This window comes from Hemiscyllium ocellatum, chromosome 22, assembly GCF_020745735.1.
Source record: "Hemiscyllium ocellatum isolate sHemOce1 chromosome 22, sHemOce1.pat.X.cur, whole genome shotgun sequence".
NCBI lineage: Eukaryota > Metazoa > Chordata > Chondrichthyes > Orectolobiformes > Hemiscylliidae > Hemiscyllium > Hemiscyllium ocellatum.
The window spans coordinates 37373957-37388177 of NC_083422.1; the positions used below are offsets into that span (position 1 = coordinate 37373957).

General features: G+C 39.6%; 1 protein-coding gene across 3 annotated transcripts in view; it reads right to left on the reverse strand.

Annotated features, from left to right (window-relative positions):
- Positions 1–10607: 10607 nt before the first annotated feature.
- lsm1 (LSM1, U6 small nuclear RNA associated) overlaps positions 10608–14221 on the reverse strand; it is a 28015-nt gene continuing 24401 nt past the window's right edge. For all 3 annotated transcript variants that reach the window (XM_060842081.1, XM_060842082.1, XM_060842083.1), the window contains exons 3-4: positions 12076–12191; positions 10608–11188 (exon numbers count right to left, since the gene is read on the reverse strand). In XM_060842081.1, the coding sequence (XP_060698064.1) occupies positions 11018–11188; positions 12076–12191 (287 nt within the window). In that variant the 3' untranslated portion in view covers positions 10608–11017. The remainder of the gene's footprint in view (positions 11189–12075; positions 12192–14221) is intronic.

Genomic DNA, 14221 nt, shown 5'->3' on the forward strand with positions numbered 1-14221 from the left:
TCTTCAATGGAGGACTTGCCAGTCAGGGGGTCTGCCCCCGATACGAGTCCAGAGGATTGGCTGTGGTCAGACATTCTGTCAGGTGGTTTCAATCAGGGAATCTACATCTCTGCGGTTTGGAGGGAGGTCACAGTCAGGCCTGTGGCTCCACAGCAGAAGTCTGGGGTTCGGGGCAGTGGTGGGGGGACATTGCAGTCAGAAACACACACAGGTGTCAGTCTGGGGTTTTGTCACTTGCTGCCTGGGGCCCTCTGATTAGGTGACTCGAGGGAATGGGCCATATTCAGTTCATCGGGTCCGTCCAAAGAAACAAAGCGGAAAGGGGAATAAGGAAACAAAGGGTGTGGCTGCACTGGGGACGATATTTGGGAATGTCATTGTGGGGACTGAAGGCTGCAGGCTGGGGAAAAGAGGGGTTAAAGGAGGTAACTGTATTTTAAAGGAGAGGAATATGGTATAACATGGATGGAAATGAGGTACTGCAAGAGGGGCAAAGTCAGGAGCACCCCAGCTTCAAATATGGCACAGTGTTAGCTCCCATGTCTGGAGCTGGGCTGCCGGGGATATGGAGTCCAGGTGCAGGGTCATGTAGATGGGTTGAGTGGGGACTTGTGGAGACGTAAAGCCTATGGGGTTTATGGGAAGGCCTGTTAGGAAGGGAACCTGGATGTTTGGGTATCACAATATATAGAGATACAGGCTGAAAGCAACTGGCCAAAAAGCATTCACTGTCATCTCACATCTTACTGGAAATTGAAAGTATGCAACTGGGAACAAGATGGAGTTGGGAGGGTGGTGGTGTTGTTGATGTCTCAACCTGTGAGGGAGGGGGCTGCAAGACCAACCAATTTGAGATCTTTTAGAGGGCAACAACATTACAGGCAGGACACCAATCCGTGGACATACTCTTTGGTGATCCCACTGCATTGGTTCCCTATGCATTCTACCCCTCCCTGCCCAAGAACATTGCTGACCAATTCATCCAGCAAAAGTTTGACCATGAAGGGCAATGGTGTCAACAGAACCCATTCCCCTGTTCCTTACCTTGTTCATCCTATTTCCACATGCTGCAGCACGCTCTCAACACAGACATTGATCCATAATACATCCTGAAGCTAGACATTGAGCTGACATTGTTAGATTCAGGGACTCAAACAGATGTAGTGCAAAATCAACCCAATTGTGATACATCATGCACAATGCATGGTCAGTCCTGCCATCAAAATGCCCTTGAAAGAGGTTTTGCTTTCTTTTCCTCCAGGATTTAGTCTTTCCCCAGGTTCTGCAGCATGTTAGAGGAAATCTGCTCAGTAGTGGAGTCTTTGGCCTTTGAGGCTAGGTTGGAGGCCACAAGGACATTTGTGTCTGGACAGCCCAGCGTGCTGAGAAGCTTCTGTGGGTTTCCTCAGCTTTAACTTCCAAGCTTCACAAGGGAGCAGATGGGTGGACATGGAGGATCCAGCCACTTCTAGAGGTCCTGGGTGGAAGGTTCTGAGGGGCTTGTGTGTGATCCTTCTCTGGTTGGATACCTCCTGGCACATCCCTGTCTCCTGGCAAGAAGGGGCACCTTGAGACATCACTATCTGAAGCAGCCTTCTCGTGGCTTCCTTTGAGGCCTTGGTGCTCTCTCTTTGTCAGGGGTCAAGAAGGTGACTTCTAATGAAAAAGGCCATTCCTCCACTAAGGACATAGATAATCCACTGGTAGCCACAAGACACAGCTATTGGATAGAAATGGTGTGTAATGAATGACACTTACAATGATGTTACAATGAGAGTTACCGTGGAATGAATTCCTCACTTGGAAGGAAATGGATGTCTCAGCATACCCATGGGAGTGGCCTTCTCTTGTGAGGAAGAGAACTATCCCCTCATATTGATGAGGAGCCCAGTGTGATGTACTTCTCCAGCTGTCCAGGCCCTATGCCCTATTGTTGGCTATGTTCTTCTGGAATTAGAGGAAGGGAGGCATTGACTGAGCTGAAAGTGGGTGAAACTGCTGTTAGAACAGGTGCAGGTATGGGAAAGGTGGTGAGGTGATTTGGGTAAGACAGTAGGTGGCACAGTGGCCATAAAAGGCTAGTGGTATGGGGAAACTTGAGTCTCTGAGGGAAGGTGTGAAGATAGTGGAAGTGGCAGAGCATGAGCATTGATGGGAGGTGGGTGCAGTTGTAGAGATTGAGTGTGAGGTAGCTAAAAGAGTGTGGCATATGTCCTGGCACAATAGACAAGATCATTGACCTTTGTGTGACATGCTGGCCACTCATCTGAGCAATGGAGATTGCACAGACCCAGATGGCAAATTCAGATCAGGCTTCCAGCATCTGGTGCCATGATGTCCTCAACCAGTCCTCCAGGAAGAGGATGCCTTTGATTTGCACCATGCCATCCACCAGGACCCTTTCAGAGAATCACAGCACCGTCTTCACCTCTCTGACATCTTCTGCCTTACTGTCACTGGGTAGTGCAAGTTTGGAATGTCAGTGCTCAACCAGGTACACAGTGACTTGTTTAAACATGATGTGTATGCCAGGGATGCTGGTCTTTTGGTGAATATCGAGTGAGTGGCAACCTCTTCTGGGAATGGCACATGGTAAGATGACAATAGAACTGGACTAGCAATACACAAAAGAGCAGGAGGGTAGTAAGGTGAGTTTAGTAAGGTACAGTGAGAAACTTCCAAATACTCCACAAACCTCAAAGGTGGCATGAAGACTCAGTGGTTACCTCTACTGCCTCATAGTGCCAGGGATCCTGGTTCAATTCCAACCTTGGGTGAATTCTGTGTGGTGTTTGTACATTCTCCTTGTGTCTGCATAGGTTTCCTTTGAGTGCTCTGGTTTCCTCTCACAGTCCAAAGATGTGTAGGTTAGGTAGATTGCCAAGCTAAATTGTTCTATAGTGTTCAGGGATGTACAGGCTAGGTGGAGTAGTCATGGGAAATGTGGGTAAGTTGATGAGATGCTCTTTGGTAGGTTGGTATGGGCCAAATGGCCTACTGTAGATATTGTATGAAATCTGACACAGCCAAAAAAGCCTATTTTAATTCTGTGTGGAAGGCTGCAAAAAACACTTTTTATTGTGAACTGAGTACATTCCAAAGAAATGCAGATTAGGGTTGTCAGCTACAGCTGGACTTATTCCTGGAAGTTTCATTACAAGATCTCCTATCTGCAATGACCTTGTACAATTATACAACATTTTTCCTCTGCTTCTAATATTTCTAGAACTGATTTATAAAAACGCTCAAAGGAAAATTATTATTTATTAGAACCCAGTGATTTTTTTTTCTTTTTTCACAGTAGAGCCTTGAAGATTAATGTTAATTTCCTAGAAAGTCTGAGACTGATAGTATAGAATGGTCTTCTCAAGGTTAAAGTGTCAACTTCGAAGAGATGTGGCTGAGCTTTCAAATGCAATGCCAAGGGAACTGTTTGTATTTTTTGCCATAATATCGTGTTTATACTGGGAAGTTAAGATGCGGTGTCACCAATTCCACCTTGTTGGCAACAATCAATATTAATCCTGAGTTTTTTGTTGTCATTGCCCTGTCTTGTTGAATATTTTCACAAATAGAAATCTAAACGTATTGCTAAACCAGACACCTGGAACCTGTGATGACGATGGGAAATCTGGAACTTGTCTATACGCACCTCAGCATAAACTCCCAAAATTAGATTAAGTTTTCAACCTCAATGCAATTTTACGCCTTCAGGCTGTAACTTGATGTCTTCTACCAATTAGACAAAAAAAATAGCAAAAGATATACAATTTATTCATAATTTGATTGTGGTTTCACTTAGATGTGTTGTATCCCATTTTATATTGTCATAAAATTAGTTTAATAATTAAATATTTTATGTCTTTTTTTCTGCTACAACTTACCTAGCTACACTCAATGTCGCTTTGTGAATATCCTTCATGTACGAGAAAGAAATCAATATATTATAACACGGTAAATTTATTTCAACAATTCTGTAACAATTGCATCTTGATTTGTACTAATGTAAATATGCCATTATTTTCACACAGTCAGGCTCAAGGGTCTACTCTTCTTGTATTTGTGATGTTTACATGACAAGGGTTTAACATTACCTGTGCAATAGGCCAAAGTACATATGCAGAAAAGGGTAGAATTTTTGCACTTGCAAAACGTATCACTTGTAAACTCCTATAGCTTTACAACATAACAACATTTCATATGACGCTAATTAGACATTTTCATATACAAACGCAATTTGCTTTGCAAATATTAATACTGCATGTTACCATGGTAAAAGTTGTTATCCTGCATTTTGTTTACGTAAGCCTAGTTAATGTCACAGCATACTGAATATATATTTATCTGATCAACTGGATAATACAACAGTGAACCACCATACAAAGCAATCAGGAAGGCTAGGGTATAGCTGACATATTGTATTATGTTCGATAGCAATAAATCTTCTGGCAAAATTAGTTTCCTTCAAGCTCCACTCTTTCTTTATGTTGTTATCTGATTAGGGGAAGATTACTTATTCATTTACAAGCAGTGGATTTAGGTCTGAAGTTACTCTTATAACAGACGCTTCCTTGCATATAAAGGAATTTATTTGAAATGCAACCCAAACTGATGCCTTTTGGCTGTAATGATCCTCCACAAAATTGAATTGAATTATCTCAATTCACTTCCTCCAGCAGATGGACTTTATGCACAGAATTCTGTCTGAATTAGTGATATCAAGTTTTGGGGTGGGAAAGGGGGTGAAAACCCCACAATGGCCCAGGAAGTGATCCACTTTGGAGTCTGATCTGTGCTTTGTAACAGGCTTGAACAGAGGGAACTTTATTCTGTGTATAATTGTGTTATATGGGATCAGAGAATGCTCGAAATGACAACAAGTATCTCAAACAGAAAATGTGTCATTCCTGAGCACTAATCTTCAATGCAACAAATTTGGACCTTGCCTGATACACTTTCAAGGATACAGTGACATCAGTTATTCCGTAAACAATGTGCTTGCCTTATTTTGGGGGAGGTGACTCACACTACCCTGTATCTCTTTATACAATAATGTGGCCCAGCAGCACATTAACATGATCTGAACCAGATATTCATGTCTTTAAAATGCTTGCTTTTTTCATCTCTCCGAAGCCAAACATTTGATAAAGTAAGGTACAAATTTCTAGGTTGCTTTATTGATGAATATGTAGAGAGGAATTATGCTCAGGTCCATTCAACACAAAGAGTAACTTGCATAATACAAACTAAAAAAGATGCCATGTTTCTCTTAATAAGCGTCAACAATTATAGGGGGCAAGCTAGCTGGATGGCTGGTTTACAGATTGATGTCAACAGCATGGGTTCAATTCCTGCAGTAACTGAGGTTAGTTGGAAGATCCCAACTTCTCAACCTCACCCTTCTGCAGAGGCATGATGACCCTCGGGTTAAACTCAACACCACTTTCTCAAATGAGAGCACAGTTCTATGGTGATCTGGAACTATAGTGACTTTACCTTATCTTTCATTAACAATGCACTTAGAAAACCATAATTCGGTCATTAAAAATCAACATGGTTTAATCAAAGGGAAATCACTTCAACAGATTTCTTAAGAGCTTATTGAGAATGCAACTAGCAGGTCAGATAAAAATAGTATACCTGGATTTCCAGAAAGTAATGAAAAAGGTAGCACATAAAAGGTACATGAGATAAGGGCTTACGGAGTTCGGAGTAATAAATTGGCAAGGCTAGAATAGTAGTCAACAGAGAGGAACCAAAGAGTGCAACAGAGAGCCCATTTTCAAATTAGCTTGCTGTGTCCAATAGAATTCTGAAGGGATCAGTGCTGTGGCCTTAACTATGTACAATTTATATTAATAACACAGAAAAAGATACAAAGAATAACTCTGGATGACCATACAAAGCTAGCTAAGAATGTAAGCTGTGGGAAGGACACAAAGAGATTGAAAATACAAATAGACAGATTAAATGAATGGCATTTGGAGTAAAAGGTGGTAAAGTGACAGGTTTTTTATTTAGAATATCTTTCAAAGGTATCAAACTTGTGATGTTCAGAAAAACTTGATGCCTTTGAACAAGGAACAATAAGTTCACATGCAAGTACTGCAGTCAACTAGGAAGGCAAATGTCATATTTGCATTGATTGCAAGGGCATGGGAGTAAATGAATTCAGAAATCTTGCTACAATTGTACAGAGCTTTGGTGAGATCACACTTTGATTGCTGTGCATCATTTTGTTTTCCTTATTTAAGCCATGATACACTTGAACTGGAGGTTGTAAATATTCACTACTTTGATTCAGAATGACAGGATTACCCCCTGTAAAGTGAGTCTAAGTAAGCTGGGCCAATATAGTCAGTTCTTCTACTACACGGTAATACCATTTTCGTGCAATCCCATGTTATAAGAAAATCACATAATAGCAGCACCATTTAAACTAATGGGGACGGAATTGTATTATAACCAATGCACACTTTTGAAGTTCGTGCTATAGAAACAGTGATCCAATTCGTCAATTGTGTTATAGCAAATTCACATTAACGAAACACGTGTTATAGGAGAACAACTTGTACTCTTTGGAGTTTAGAACTATGAGAAAAGATTCTGAAGGGATTTGACAGGATTGACTCTCAGAGCTTTTCAACTAGGAAAAAGTGAGGACTGCAAATACTGGATCAGAATCAAGATTAGAGTGGTACTGGAAAAGCACAGCAGGTCAGGCAGCATCCGGGGAGCAGGAAAATCGATTTTTGGGCTGGAGACCTTCATCAGGAATCCTGATGAAGGGCTCCTGACCGAAGCGTCGATTTTCCTGCTCCTGGGACGCTGCCTGACCTGCTGTGCTTTTCCAGCACCACACTAATCTTGTCGCAGAGGTTTTTCCTGACAGGGGAATCCAGAACACAAGGAAAAGTCTCAGGATGAATCAGTCATTTAGCACAGATATGAGGAGAACATTTTTTGCTCTAAGGAGTGTGCATCTTTGGGATTTTCAATCCCAAAGAATTGTAGATGCTCCATTATTGAATACATTTAAGGTTGAGATTGACAGATTTTTGATCTCTCATGGTCTCAAGGAAGAGAGAGAGTAGGACAAAAAGGAGATTTGAAACCAAAGATCAACGAGGATCGTATTGAATGGCGAATACAGCTTTGGTGGGCCAATATGACCTAATTCTGCATCTCTTTCTTTTGTTATGTTCTCAAGGTAGTACATTATGTTCAAAAATGTGTATCAGCTTTTCTAACCTGAGTTTCAATGAGAGTTCTGACAGCATTCACTTTAAAAACCTAAACTCTTGCTTGGGTTTTATTTTCCTCTGCTCACAGACAGTTTTATCAGCTGGGCAGAGTAGACGTTTTCTTGCTTTATAATACTTTTCCCAATATGCTCATTATGTTAAATTATAAGATCTGAAATGTTACTGCTTAATTATAAGTTGTGTAACCCATTTTATTTTGGGGTGACTAGGTAGTTATTTAAATGTCAGGTTAAAGCTGTCAATATCATCACTACTTTGAAATTTGGAATAAGATTTAATAAAGTTCTGATCTCAGAGTTTTGGAACTGCATTTACTAAACTTGATGCTGATACACATTTCTTTGATATCTCCAGGACTTAATGATTGGTCTGTACATGGAAGCAGCCTTTCTTTCACTCATATCTCATCTGGCAATGCATTGCTTCATTTCCTTGTTGCTCAAGTTCTAACGTGACTTGATGGATTTACCTGTTGCTTTGATGGATGATTTTTTTCAGTAATGAGATGAAATATTCACTGCCTAGATTGGTGTTATCCCATATTTAATTGTTAACAAAATCACTTGCAGATCTAATAGAAAATATTACATATGAATTCACTCTTGGAAGGATGGCAGTGTGCTCACGTATTCTGTAGGAATTCTGTTCTCAAACGTTGAGATTACCTGACGAAAGAGTCTTTTGGATTTGTCCAGGGTTGTTCTTTCTATGTAATGGGGTCCAACTTACAGGCTTCCGCAATGTCTGCTTTTAAGTTTGAGACATCTATGACATGGGTTTTGGTCCTCAGCTGGCTGTATAATACCACCTTCAATGTGGGAGAATGCTCCATACAAACCACATGGCTGACCCAGCAAAGCATGCTCACTCGACGAGGTCAACTGTACTTTGGAAGAACTTTGATGTTAGAGATTTTGTCCTGTTACTTGATATTGCATATAGGTCTTAAATCAGAGAAATGGAATACATCAAGTCGCTTCACATGATATCCGTGATTATCTATGCCTAATACTCATTGAGAAATATGTACAAACTACTACCTGGTAACTTTGATCTTTCTTTTGACACAACCTCCATGCTCTCTCTAAAGCCTGTTAGTAGGCGAGCCTGCTAAATGCATTTGAATAACAGAATTCCTACAGTGCACAGAGGGGCAATTTGGCCAATCAAGTCTGCATTGATCCTCTGTAGAACAACTCAGCCAAATCCACCCTATCTCCATAACCTCACATTTATAATGGCTAACACCCCCGCAGTCCCCCCTCGCCTCTCAGAGATTGCTCATCTCTGGGAACTATGGGGCAATTTAGCATGGCAATCCCACCTAACCTGCACATGTTTGGACTATGGTACATAACCGCAACACCCAGCAGAAACCCATGCAGACACAGGGAGAAGGTCCAAACTTCATACAGATAGTTGCCCAAGGGTGGCCGTGCTAACAACTGTGCCATGCCAATTTGCCAAGTGATGGGTGATTTCAGGTAAAGTTGCAGGTCGAATCAGTAGTTCAGAAGGCAAATCCAATGATGGCATTTATTTTGAAAGGATTCGAATATAAAAGCAGGAACGTACTTCTGAGACTCCATAAGGCTCTGGTCAGACCACATTTGGAGTATTGTGTACAGTTTTGGGCCCCACATCTCAGGAAGGATGTACTGGCCCTCCAGGATGTACTCCTGGAATGTGTTCAGAGGAGATCCATGAGATTGGTCCCAGGAATGAACAGCATAACATATGAGGAATGCTTGAGGATTATGGGTCTATACACAGTGGAGTTTAGAAAATTGAGAGGGCTCTAATTGAAACTTAAAGAATACCGAATGGCTTGGACAAAGTAGATATTGGGAAGATATTTCCATTGGTAGGAGAGAGTAGGACCTGAGGGCACAGCCTTCAAGTAAAGGGCAGACCTTTTAGAATGGAGTTAAGGAGAAGCATTTTCAGCCAGAGAGTGGTGAATCTATGGATTTCACTGCACAGAAGGCTGTGGAAGGCAGGTCATTGAATATATTTAAGACTGAGATAGATACGTTCTTGAGTATCAAGGGGATCATGGGTTACAAGAAGAAAGTGGGAAAATGGGGTTGAGAAACTTATCAGCAATGATTGAATGATAGAGCAGACTTGATTGGCTGAATGGCCTAATTCCTGTTCCAATGTCTTATGGTGTTATTGGAGAGAACACTATCAAGATTGTAAAATCTCTGAACTAAATTGAGGGGTGTATTGTTGATAGTGACTGTAGGGGCTTGGAGTTTGTGGCCAGGGCCAAGTTGGTACAAGATCATTGTCACTTACAGACTTAATGTCATTCAGCGGCTTGGGCAAAGCAATAAATAAGAAACTGAATGTCCCCTGGCTTATGTGTTATGAGACAAGGGACGATACAACTGGCAAATTACCGTTCATTTAGCTATTCTATGCTTCTTATGTGAAACTTAAGCCTTTGCAAATTGAAGGAGTTACTGTCTATCCTGAACCGAATGTATACCCCGATGTTGAGATCTTTGAACTATAATCATGTTGCACAGCCAAATATATCTTTATGATAAAATGTGTATTAGTACTTTGAGATCTGAACTGAATAGTTCTATCTTCAACACATTTGCTTCTAAAATCTCTCCACAGATGGGCTAAGCAAACACTTCTTACGTAACTTCAATATAGGCACATTTCTAAGGCATTTTATGTGCTGCTCCCAAAGAAATATGTTATTTATGAAGCAATATATATTGTATGTCAACTATACAGAAGACATTCATTCAGCAGTAGGTCAATATACAAAATTCCTGATGAAGGAAATATCAATTTTCCTGCTCCTGGATGCTGCCTGACCTGCTGTGCTTTTCCAGCACCAAACTCTCGACTCTAACCTCCAGCATCTGCAATCCTCACTTGCACCCAAAACTAAAAACTTGCAAAGTAAATATAAGACATAACCAAGTAACAGTAGATCAGTTTCAGCAAATTAATTTAATGGTTGGAACTATGAAAGAAACCAAAAGTAGGATAAAACTTGCCATTTTCACAAAAATTATACCAAAATATGCTGACCCTCCAGAGTGCTACTAGTGGAAATACAAATTTTCCATGTAAAGGAATATCTTAATACTACTTTACTGCTCACAGTAGCCAGGAAGAGTGGAAATTAGGTCATAGATGAGTGTATATCAGCAAATGTTATTGTGAGATTGCCATATAATAGATTATCGATGAAATTGTATTCACTCATTGCTCACAACTTTCAATATGGTGTTATTTTGCATTCAAACAAGAGAACTGATCTGTGCATAAACAAGATCCTACAATTAACAAAGGGATGAGTTGAAACTATGCAAATTATGAAATGAATGATATTTTTATTTTTGGTAAATACACAGCAAGATAATGTAAGAAACACCTACCTACACATTGATTGGTATGGCACATCCTTTCGCTGAATGGAAAGCCCATCACGTGTGATTAAAGCTTCATTGTCTTTTACTGTTACATTTTCAGACTGATAGAGTGGATTTCAACAACCCATAAATTAACTCAATGCATTTTTCTATTGCTTTGTTGCTGTGTTTTGAAAAGCACAGCAAGTCCATTGTAAAATGTCTGTTAAAAACTTTTTTTTTAAAACACATGGAGTTCATTCATTTATAGTTATAATCTATCCCATTTCAGCAGTGAAACCTACCAACTTCAGTCATTTAAAAAAAGGTGATGTGGTAAAGTCTGGTTTTATATTCTTAAGAGTGATTTCTTTAGTATTCATCAAGAGTATCTGTACGGGGGACAGATAATCCTCGTTCTCTCAAAGCTTCACTTTTTGCCTTTTCTGCCTCTTGTTTTTCATGCTGCTGAACTCTTTGAGCTTCCAGGATCTCCTCAATAGACACCCTCTGTAAGGGAGTATCAGTCTCCCTTTCCAGATCCTGTAAGGCAAAATCAGCCATTAAAGGAATGCAATAGAATATCAAATTTAAACAAGATAAGACCATCATTTTGCTTGCTGAATTAGAGGAAAAGTATTGCAAATCTTAATCCTATAATGACAATAAGATATTTATATTGTACCTTTAACAAAATAGTATCCCAAGACACTTCACAGAAGCATTATGAACATAGTATGGTATCCAACCACATGAGGAGACAATGGATAAAATGATGAAAAATTTTGGTCAAAGAGGAGTGTGTGTAAAGGAAGAAAATAAGGTAGAGAATGCAGAGGTGTACAGGGGACATTTGAAAACTCTGGTTAAGGCAACTGAATGAACAGCCACCAGTAGTGGAGCAATAAAAAATGGGGATGCACAAAAGGTCAGGATTAGGAGAGTGCAGATATCTCAAGGAGTTATAGTGCTGCAGATTACAGAGATAGATAGGAGTAAGGCAACAGATGGTTTGACAATACGGAAGCAAATTTACAAACAAAATATTGCTTCACTGACAGTAAATGTAAGGCAGTGAGTGCTGTCCTGAAAGGGGAAATGGTACTTGCTATTATTTAAGATACAAGCAGTCGAGTTTTGAACGATCCCAGGTTTACAGAAGATAGCGTGGGAGAGACCAGCCTAGAGTGCATTTAAATATTTAAGCCCAGAGGTAATGAAAGAGCAAATGATGGTTTCACCAGGAATTGAGGTGAGACAGGGACATCAGGCAATGCTATCTAGGTAGAAATAGGTGGTGTAATCAATGGTTAATTAATTTTTGCAAAGCAGAACATCAATCTAAAGTTATTCTCCAATTTTCTGTCAATGTTTTGACTAATACAGTTCAAAAATAATGAAGTAGGAAATCAGAGAAAAACTAAACTCACTATTTCCCCCAGAAGCACCACATTTTCTCCTCGGACAACAAAAATTCCTCTGGGAATATCACCGTATTTTCTTCCTACGTGGATTCGTTCCACTGTCCGATGAAGAACCAAATTAGCTGCAACACAGTGATGGAAGCATAAACATAATTGCCTTGGCGTTTAGCATGGATTCCACTCTCAAGAAATTTTAAATCAATGAAGAAGATCACTACACGATCATCAATAAAAGCACATTTTTTGTGTTGAAAATGCATTGCAATTCTACAGCTTAATTCAAGCTTAATTCTTAGTTCACACCTAATTCTCTCTAAAGGTTATATTTAAAGATCATACAGTGAAATGTAAAATAAAGATCTCAGTCATAACAGATTACAGGACAGTATGAACCTAGATCTGTTAGGATGAAAGTGTCATGAGGATTAGCCTCATAAACTTACATCCCAGGGGCAATGTGATATGTCACATCACAATTTTTGCTAGGATAGTCTCAACTGTTATATATAAAATTAATTCTTAAAATTTTTTAATATCAGAGTTGTATGAAATGATACTTATTTAACTCATGAATTGAACAGTTTGAAACATGCTGGTCAAAACTGTTGCTACATTTCTACTCAATCCAAACCCACCAACCATAGTTTTACCTACAATAATTTTCATCAAAAGAAAAAGTACCATTTCTCCACAACAGCTTGCATTTGAATCATACTGCAATTTAAATCATCACTGAAGTAGATTTGCATAGGAGATTTGGGAAAATCAAATGAATATGTTGACAAAATAAGCTAACTTGTGCAAAGTTCAAATTCAAAGAGAGCTCTCCTATTACCCAAGGTAAAATTCCAAAGTCAATTTCAAACAGCATGGTTTCAGATAAACCACTGGATAGTATTTCACAGTCAACATGTATTTGACATAGGATCTTCACTAATTCCTTCACTGAATGTAGACATCACTGGAGGGCCAATATTTGTTGCCCATTCCTAATTACTCCTGGACTCAGTAGTTTGCTAAGCCATTTCAAAGGTCAGTTTTCAATCAACAGCATGGCTGTGGGTTTGGAATCACATGTGGGCTGGACCAGGTAAGATAGATTTTCTTCCTTCAAAGGACAAGTGAGCGGGATGGGTTTTTAAGTCCATGATCGTTTGACGGCCGCCACTACAGATTTATATTCCAAATGTAATGCCACATATTTTAAATCTAAAAACCACATATTCTTGTTGATTAATGTTGCTTTATTCAAATAACGAGGGAACATTCAGGACAGAAAGGTATGACCCGGATGTGATCAAGTCAATTTTACCCAGAGACAGCATTCTGATTGGTTTTCGAAGGTTCAGCATAGTAACATTCACTTGATTGATTCCTGGGCATCTAGCTGCAGTCTTGGGTGTGAACAATACAGGAGAAAAATCCAGTCTGCTAAGAGAAAACATCCATCTCTCTCTCCCTTTCTGTGTGGGATAAGGGAAAGAAAACATCTAGTAGTTATTTACTGCCCCCATCTTTCTCTGTAAGTTCCTCCCTCTACAAAATCCCCTGTTGAAAGAAAAAGAGGGAAAGCCATCTTAAGAGGCATTGAAAAGGCGAATCCTCAACTAGTGAGTGAAAGAGAGGAAATCAGAGCATCCACAACCTTATGGGATTAGCAAAGAATTAGAAGGAGTTGAAAGAAGGCCAAAAGGAAACAACACATCAACATCTGAGATCCAGAATGGGACCAGAAATGTGCTTCTCTGACCTTTTTGTACTTCTCCAACATCTATAATACTCATCTCTTGTCTCTTTTGCAGGTTTGTATGTGTATGGAAATTTTAGAAAGGGGTAGATTTTTAATTATAGACTTATATGTTAATAATTCATGTCTCCTTATCGCTATTGGTTAAAATAGTTTTATTACAATACGTAGTTGTTTTCCTGTTCATGAAAACCTGGTGTGCACATTTATTTAACCTGAATTAGACAATTAGATAAAATTGTGCAATTCAGTGGTTTGATATTTGTGACAAATCTGGGAATAGTGGGGTTGGATTTCCAATGCACTACCCTTTCGAGTCATGACAGGAGTCACATTTTACCCTCTGCTGTGTGACATTTTGACATATTTGCTGAGAGGTCAGTGAGTGGAAATGACAGCTGTATT